This window comes from Beta vulgaris, chromosome 9 (assembly GCF_026745355.1).
Source record: "Beta vulgaris subsp. vulgaris cultivar EL10 chromosome 9, EL10.2, whole genome shotgun sequence".
Taxonomy (NCBI): Eukaryota; Viridiplantae; Streptophyta; class Magnoliopsida; order Caryophyllales; family Amaranthaceae; genus Beta; species Beta vulgaris.
The window spans coordinates 53043408-53053038 of NC_079210.1; the positions used below are offsets into that span (position 1 = coordinate 53043408).

At 31.5% G+C, this 9631-nt stretch overlaps 1 protein-coding gene across 1 annotated transcript; it reads left to right on the plus strand.

The window, feature by feature from the left end:
- Window positions 1-2448: 2448 nt before the first annotated feature.
- Window positions 2449-5107, plus strand: LOC104904754 (GATA transcription factor 12). Its single transcript, XM_010693124.4, has 2 exons — window positions 2449-3641; window positions 3940-5107. Exons 1-2 carry the CDS (start codon window positions 3432-3434, stop codon window positions 4657-4659), a joined length of 930 nt encoding a protein of 309 aa, XP_010691426.1. The 5' UTR covers window positions 2449-3431; the 3' UTR covers window positions 4660-5107.
- Window positions 5108-9631: the final 4524 nt, after the last annotated feature.

The following is a 9631-nucleotide window of genomic DNA, read 5'->3' on the forward strand; positions in this document are numbered from 1 at the left end:
ATAACTCCAAGGTTGTGACTATAAATTCACGAGCTTCTCCAAATTAACTTTTTTTTTTTTTTTTATCATTTGAGTTTGTTTCCATATGATGCATATTAGATCAAAGAATATCCATGAGAATGAAAGTCTTACTCCTTCTAGATCATATATTTGTCTCACTAAGGTAAAAAATGATGAATTAAATTGGCAAAATTATGAATTTTGTAGATCAGGAGTGCACTATCTTAACCTGAACTTATTTGATTTGATTAGACTCGATCAAGCCTGATTTCACGTTATATTTTTACCTAATTACACTTGATCAGGCCTCATTATCTTAAACTTATTCTTTTAAGGTGAAGAAAACGCACTATAAGACCACAATTGAATGATATATATATATATATATATATATATATATATATATATATATATATATATATATATATATATATATATATATGGACATTCACCACAAGATGTAGGTGAGTGAATGAGCTATATTTTTAGCATAGAGCCATCAAAATATCAAATACATCATGCTCCTTAGACCAGCAAAATCATACATATAATGGAGCATATTTTTATTTGAAAGGTAAATAAAAATGGAGTAAGTTGGGATCACTTTGTTCAAGGGTACTCCTTGTCTATCCAATACAATAATGAAGGAAAAAACATCTATATGTATAATCAATGATTGTCATTGAAATACCGGATGAATTCTTGTTAGCTATTTAATTTGTTGTCCAATTAGCTACTTTGCATATACAGAAATTTTTCAATGGTCAAATAAATGAAAGAGATTGTAAGTATCCTTAATAATAATGTTGTAAATTTTTCATGACGATGGCCATTTACTTTGGACAGAGTTGATTAACAAAAATTTCATTAACCTTTTGTTTATAAAGCAAACAGATAGAATTAGATAGATATATATCATATTATTTAGTTTCCAAATAAATTGATTCCTAAATAAAGAACACAATAGCCTAAAATAGAGAAGTAGTATATGAGGGGAAGACAGGGTTGTCCCAAGCATGTACGACTATAATTAAACGAAGCCTTCGTCGGTGAACATGAACTACTATTTAATGGTAACGAGTTTAGGCCTGCCCAAATAATTATAATTTTCATTTCTTAACATTTTACTTCATAAATATAACACCAAATATTACTTGATTTGGTGGTTAAAGCTTTAGTGTATAAGTGTGAGGTTATGGGATCAAATTTTATAAGATGCATTTTCTATTTATTTATCATATGCGTGTTTATATAAAGTAAGCGCACTAAGAGATAGCGCCACGTGGCATAAATCCTTGCTTAGGAACACCTTTTAATATATTAGTATAGATATGTTGTTAAAGTTATAATTCATAATATAATGATTTTGAGTTTTATTTTTAACCTTCTAATGCTGAATGATGAAGTAACGGATCGTGAAGGATTTGACCTCCTAATTTCATAGTAACTAAAAAAAGATGCCAACAATGCAAGCTACGAGTCTGTTCTCCCCATCTTATTTTCAGTTCAATTCATTTGCAATCAGTTCATTTCAGTTCGATTGCAATCAGTTCAATTCAGTTCAGTCATTTAATTCTCTGATAATAAAACAATGACAATTATTATTACTATCGTTATTATTACTACTACTATTACTATTATAAATATTATTATCATGAATACAATTATTATTGTTCTTATTACTCTTATTACTATTGCGTTTAATTTTATTATTAGTATTATTTTAATATTGCTAATTATTATCTTGCTAATACTTTTTTCTATATGATTTGGCTAATTATATTGAAATGATAATTTAAGCCTAAGAAATACATATTCCAATAATATTTGTCATTGTTCAATGCACAAACTTTTTAATAGATAACAACAATAATATTATTACTAAAAACAACAATAATACTTGTCATTGTTGTAATGAAAAAAAATACACGTTTGATAGTTGAATTACTAGACAAAATAATAGTACTATCAATTATCAAACATTAACTAGTTTTCATAATCGGTTAATTATTATTTATTTAATAACTTATTATTATTAATAAATCATTATTATGAATTTATTATTGATTAAATAATATTATATTATATTATATTATATTATATTATTATAATTACTCTTAGTTATAATTTAATTACGTTCAGTTCAATTGTTTTATATCGAAGAGAACAAACCCTAATTCCTTCACCACTCAAATTGGAGGCCTCTCATCTTTCCGAGCCCATGCTCATGGCCGGGTTTGAGGGTAGAGATACCCACGTAAAAATGAAATGTGTGTAACAAAACCATATTTGTATAGCTCTATATCATTATTAGATAATCATAATTACTTCCAAGTAAAAGGAGAAAAAGTGGAAGACTAGAGTAGCAAGTCAAGCATTTTTTGGATGAAAGAAAAGGCAATACATGGCAGAGCGAAAATATTGCATTCTTGACTAGTAACTCACACTCACAAGTGACACCCAATTTAATCATCACAACTTACAAAGTTTTTTTTTCTAGAAAAAAAATAAAAAAATTTAACGGATAAATAACAATAAAAAAATGAAAAACTTATTCTCCAACAAATTAAAAGGAGAAATTAGCGTAATGTTCATAATCCACAACTAACATATGCGGTGGTAAAAGAATATACCAATCAATCCAACTGAAGAAGTAAAACCAAATTAAGGTTAAAATAGTAATTCCTCATATCTTAGACCATTTAAAAGTTGGAGATAATACACTATTCCTTTCAATAGTGTTATGAGTCACAAAAATATGTAATTCACTATTTATTTGCAATGCGCAATCTCAACCCTCCATTTTATACAAATACAATTAATACGTGTGTACTCAACGTCTTTTTAAAATACGTGCTAAATAGATATTTCACCACTTAAAGCTAACGGAGTACAAATATCACAATTACACTATTTTAGAGCGCCATATGCATAGGCGTACGGAGCAACAACTAGTAAAAACAAAAAATGGTAAGTAACTAAGTAGTAAAAAAATGAAAGCAAAGGACCCCAGACAAAAATTGAAAAGTGACCTTCAACCCACCCCCTAAAAATCAAACATAAACAACTGTAGACAGTTTAATCTAACATTAAATTAATGTACTAGTATACTACACCTTACACTTAGCCAGGTAAAGATGTTTCACATAAAAATACTAATATTTATAAACACAAAAAAAATAAAAACAAAAAAAACATAATTTAGGAACCCTCTTTTTAACACCCTCAAAATCCAAACACTCTTCCATCATACTTTCACCATCCACATACATTCCACAACTCTTTTTCTCTCAATACCACCTCTCTTTCATTCATTCTCTCTCTTACTACTAATCAACATTTCTATCAAAAACAACCAAATTCATACATCTATATATTTCAATTGGTTATAAAGTTAGTGTTTTTTGCGACGGTTAATAATAATAATAATAATGGAGGCACCGGATTTCTTCGTGGAGGATTTATTAGACTTATCTAATGGTGTTGATGAAATGATGACCGACGCTTTCTTCGACAATGTTACCGGTAATTCAACTGATTCTTCGACGTTTACTCCTGCGTCTGATAGCTGTAATTCATCTGTTTCATGCGCTCCTTCTTTTCCTGACTCCTATTTTTCCGGCGCCGACCTCTGTGTTCCGGTATGTTACATTTTTCTACTATATTATTGTTTGGTTTTGTTTAAAATGTACTTATTACTTGAGTATACATTATGCTAGTTTTTACTATTTTTTGTCGGCATTAAAATGATTTAGGATCGACTAACATGGATTATTGTAAGAAATTGTTGAAGTGATAAGTGTGACAAAATTGGAAGTGAAAAGAATTACTAGATGATGATTTTATTTTATTTTTTTTTACTTGGGTTAATTTTATTCCAAATATTGTGGAAAAGTTGAATTGAATTTTTTTTTTCTATTGTTTTTGTGAACAAAACAGTATGAAGATGTGGCGGAGTTGGAATGGCTCTCGAATTTCGTGGAGGAATCCTTCTCAACCGACGACTTGCACAAACTCCAATACTTCCCCGCGGGCCCGCAGCAGCCCGGCCCGGTTCGACCCGGCCCGAACCCGGGTGCGGCGGGGGTGGTACCGGGGAAGGCTAGGAGCAAGAGGTCCCGGGTGGCCCCGTGCGACTGGTCCACCCGGCTGCTAATGGTGTCGGCACCCTCCCCGGCAACTTCGTCCTCGGAGGCCGACATGAGCCCGTCAGGCACGAAGAAGCACCCGCCGTCCTCCTCGGGTAAGAGGAGGGATAGCGGGGGCCCCGAGGGGGTTCCCGGGGAGGTGAGGAGGTGCCTGCATTGCGGCGCCGAGAAGACGCCGCAATGGAGGACCGGGCCTATGGGCCCGAAGACGCTATGCAACGCTTGCGGGGTCCGGTTCAAGTCGGGCCGGCTTGTACCCGAGTACCGGCCCGCAGCGAGCCCGACATTCGTGTCGGCCAAGCACTCCAACTCTCATAGGAAAGTCATGGAGCTAAGAAGACAGAAGGAGGTGCAAAGACATCATCATAATCATAATCATCATCAACAACATCATCAACAACAACAATTTATCAATGGTGGTGATCATCATATGATTATGGGTGGTGGAGGAGAGGATTATTTCCTACACCATCATCATTTGGGCGGAAGTGATTACCGGCAAATGATATGATAGTAAAACATTATTCATTATCTCGGTAATCACTCTAATGTGGTGGTTTCATTCTAATTAGTGTAGTAATTTTTGATTCTTAGAATGAAAATTTCTTGTTTCCTTCAATTTTTTTTGACATTTTTAGATAATTCAGAGAATTTTACCACTTGAAAAAAATAATTAAAAGTAGAGTTAATTAAGTTTAAATGGTAATTTCTTGTTAGTATATCCTTGTCCCCTTTTTCTTTATTTCTTTTTCAATGCGGGAAAATAAGGAGAAAAGTAGAGCTAATTAGTGGCGAGACAAGAGGAATGAGGAAAATTCTCATTGTTGCTAGAGACTATAGAACAATAGAACTCTAATAATGGTTGTATTAGTCTTTATTTTTCTACTTTTCATAGTAATTGTGTCATCTTTTTGCCCAATTTGGCAAATGATAATGTTAATTTTTGTAATTGAAGCTAAGCTAAATATTTCTCCAATTTTGATAAATTGAGCTTTGTTAAAATCATATGTACAACTTTTATATTTAAAAATTCTCGATGTGGACGAGTAATATGGTTTAGGAACATAGGATGATAAGTGGTATTGCCTATTCACTTTCGTATGGTCTCTGATGCATATTTGTGATTTTTGATATTTTCAACAGAGTATTAATTAGTAGGAATTATAAATGTTGATATAGTATAATTATATGTTGAAACCAATCAAATTACATCATTTGACTACAATAATCAATATTAGGAGGTTTATAAACTTGAATGGACCTGGTACATGATAACAAGTAATGTATGATATAGTCAAATTTTTTATATATTAGTCAATTTTCTCGGTTATATATGGTCAGTTTTGTATGATAGAACAAATCTGGGTTTACAATAAATTATTGTAAACCTTGTCTACTTAACACTTGTAGAAACTAATTAAGAGGGAGTATTCCTTTATTAATTATTGTGTAAAACCGCCTTAAAATATAACTATCATAAGAAAATCTTACATTTCACCCTAAAAGAACCATTTTCTAAGTTAAACACTTAAACGAGTTACTTTAGGTCACTATAAGACAAGTGATTGCCATGAAAACTACCAATTTATTATAAGTTATTCTTTTTAAGATACCAAGTTACCTCGTCTTATCATAAAAGTGATATAAGATGGTTTTAGATGAGATTTTGTATTATACCTTTATGTATGCAACAGTTATCATTCTTGCTATATTAATACTCTGCCTATTATAATTGGTTGCCATGAAAAGTAACAATATATAGCTTGGATTCTAAGTCTAGAAATTGAGTAACAAGGCACAAAAAGAAAAGGTTCCGTAGGGAGGGGGAAGGGGTACTTACAGAACTTGAAATCACATGTTGTTGTCCCAGTTTTGACTTTTAAGTTGTGCAAGCATATGCCGACTACGGTAAATCAATTAACTATGAAAGGGATAAATTATAAAAATATGGTTTCGCCAATAATCCTACATTCAAGTTTTAATAAGATATACTTATGAAAATGTTAAGGTTTGACATTTTATTGTACTCATATCACTTGAAATACCAATTTAATTAATTCATAACGTATTAGAACATTCAATTGTAAACCATAAATTTTTTTTTTTGAGGGGAACAATTGTAAACCATAATATAATAGCATATTAGGCCAGATTTAGTAAATATTAATTTTGGGAGAATTTTCATCATACATTGTTGTGGTTTGAAAGATTGATATATAACATCATCTCAGCAACCTTTCGCTATATTCGGAAACACTAGCAGAAAATGAGCTGAAAATGATATGTTACTTTAAATTGATAAGGTAACTATTAAAACTGATAGATAATTGATTACTTTAATATAACTTTTTTGGTCTAGTTACTTTTTTTTTTTGAAAGAGAAATTTCATTAATTGAAGGCCAAACGGCATCTACAATAGTTATTGAAGTAAAACAAGATACAATTAAACAAGACTAAATCAAATTCGTCTTCGAAGAAACTACAATGAACCAGATCGAACAATACAGCACAACCCTCTTGTATTTGCTGAATCAAGCAGCTATTGATGAGGAAGTCTATCATTCTGATATAGTTTGGGAAGAACATTCTTGATCGAATCAGGTTGACCGCATCTGAGATTCTAATACCTTCATGTTGAGTCTCGAACTTCAACCAATGAGAATAATTTCTCATACATAAAAACAAAAGAACCATACTCACAACTCCCATAGGGGAGAAGGAGATTTCCAAAACAGAAACTAAAAACCCCAGAACAGAGTTTGAGAAAATCTCATAAAAAGATACTAATTTATTGAACAAAACAAGAAAATAAATTAAAAACTGGAAATAAAAGGGGAAAAAGGGCTTATCGTACCATGGATGAAAACATCCATGGCAACCCCTAATTGATGAAGAAGGAGTAGGATAGGCTAAGGTTTGAGAGAAAGAAAAAGAAAGGGGAGGCTAGGGTGAAATTCATTTTTGGTCTAGTTACTTAAGTTGCTAAATATTTTCACATTATAAATTGTAATTGTTTTTCTATACATTTCAACACTTACTTTTTTAAAAATATAATTAATCAATAAAATTACAACATTGAGATTTTAAAATTTTAGCTGATGTTTCTACCCTATAATACCCTTGTATTTTTTCAATTTACTACGTTTTACTCAAACCAGTTTGAAATTCCATGTAATATCCTCTGACGTACGCTAACTAATTACAATAGCCTCGTGGCTGGTTATGTGTCAATAACAACATTGAGTTTCACTAGATTACAAGCAAGCAGTAAACGAAATTGATGACGTATAATTAACAGCGGGGGAATTATGCAATATATATAAACGATAAGCTTGAGAGTATCGTATAGATTCTACAAAATATAAAGATATACAAAAGGTAAGCTTGGGAGTTTTGCCGTAACACAAGAGTATAATCAGAAAACCCTACTTTATTTGTATAATTTTATATATTTATGTAAGAGTAGCTAGTATTACATGTCGTATTTATTTTGAAAAATGTAAGAGTAATTTTGCCGTTATTATTTCAAAATATCATCGCAATAGTTTGTGTATTAATAGCATAGAGTCACAGCACAGGTTTCCATGTGTGAACTCTGTGAAGAGGCCTCACTCTTCAGCAAACAATTAGTACTGCTTCGGGATTAGGAGAACGAATTAAGGAAGGAGAATAAATCTTAATAGAAAATGAAGCAAATGTAGAAGCCGAACCTAGGCACCTTGAAAGGCCTTAAAACTTTCTTCAACTTATTTTTCACTTGATTTCAACTAAGTTGACCTTTTCATGTTTCATGTTTAATTCAATAATATCATTAAATGTACTTATACTTTTTTTTTTTTTTGTAGGGATATGTCTCAATTTTTTTTTCTTTTTTGATATGATGGAGTACTTGTTCAATAAGGTGTTCATGAATCATGATTGGAGAAATCTAAGTTCTTTTTACCTCTACTATATTTTTCATTCTTTTTGTAATATATTTATATCATCACTAAGGAATAATGTTGCATTGTTTTTTGAAAGTTAGAGTAATTATTATTTATATATGTATATACGTTTCCATCATATATATGAAAAAAAAAATTGATAATTAGTTCCTCTATTTTTCAAAGTTCTAGCCGCTTTCCTTTTTCATCCGTTATTTAAAGTTCTACTCACTAGGCTTTATTGCTCATTTGGCAAAAGATATACAATAATTTAATCATCTTTGGCCCACACTATCTCTTCTCATTAACAAAAAAAAGTAAAGAAACTAAATGAACCTACTTTTTCCACTATCTATCCAAGAGTTTGTCTTGTAAGAGACCACATATTTTTAAATTTAAATTAGGCAATGGTAAGTCCAATATTAAAAAGAGAATAAGCCTAATAGTGACTAGTTTATTTCTTTCGGTGACTAGTTTAATCCATTTAATAACTAGGTCTACTTTTATGTCAAAATTAAACCATCTCTTTTAATAAATTCTAATCTATCCAATTTGCCTTAAAGTATGTATCTAGAGTAACCGAGTAGAACTTTAAGAACAAAGAAAAGTGTTCCGGTATGGAATAAATGGTAGAGTGTGAACCGGTATGTCCTTTGTACGTAAGCCAGCTTGACTTCCTGCAAGAGAAAACACGTGAATTAGCCTCGGGGGTTGATCCGAGGAACGCCCCTCCCATGCCTAAGTCAGCAATGGTAAAATCGGTAGCTCTCAAGTAGAGTATGATTGTGTTTGTCAATGTACCTTATGACTCAGATCAACGGGGTATTTATAGGGGGTCGGTGAAAGTCCTTGTTCAAGTAGGACTCTGCGCCTATTGGAATATTCAGACCGGTATGGAACTTAATCAGCTCCCATATAAAAAGTATATGATAGTAATACTTGCCTAATTTATATTGTCTTCTATTGAAATTACCCAAATCATAAATTGAAAAAAAACTGGTCTAATTAATACTTGTAGTATCATATTACCACAAAAAAAAAAAAGGTTGAGGAAAAGATATGATTAAGCGAATGGTAGAAGTAGAGAATCTTGGTACAGATATTCGTTTACTCAAGCAATGAAGGGACGGTGGCCCTATGTATGTGTTATTAGGAGTAAATAACCTTAACTATTACACACTTACTCCAAGGAAAATTTCGCACTCACTTTAATATCCTAATCTGATTGGTCAATTAATACTATAATTAATTAATCTTTGGGATTATCAAGAGTAAAGAGGAAGAGAGCTCCTAGATTAGCCAGCCAATAGAAATTAATATTTATGGTTTGTTTGGAAATAAATATGATTTGTTCCTCTGCTTGGATTTCAGTGAGCTTAGAGATACACCGTGGTGGGTACGAAGGGTTTTCCATTTAAATTGTTTTGGATAATCTACTTTTCTTAAAGTATTCTCTTAATATTATTTAGAAGGTAAAATATTTATTTATAGTTTCAAAGCTATGTGATGACTACAGTATAGAAAAATCCTCTAATTAAATTAATTTTGTCTTAAAATTT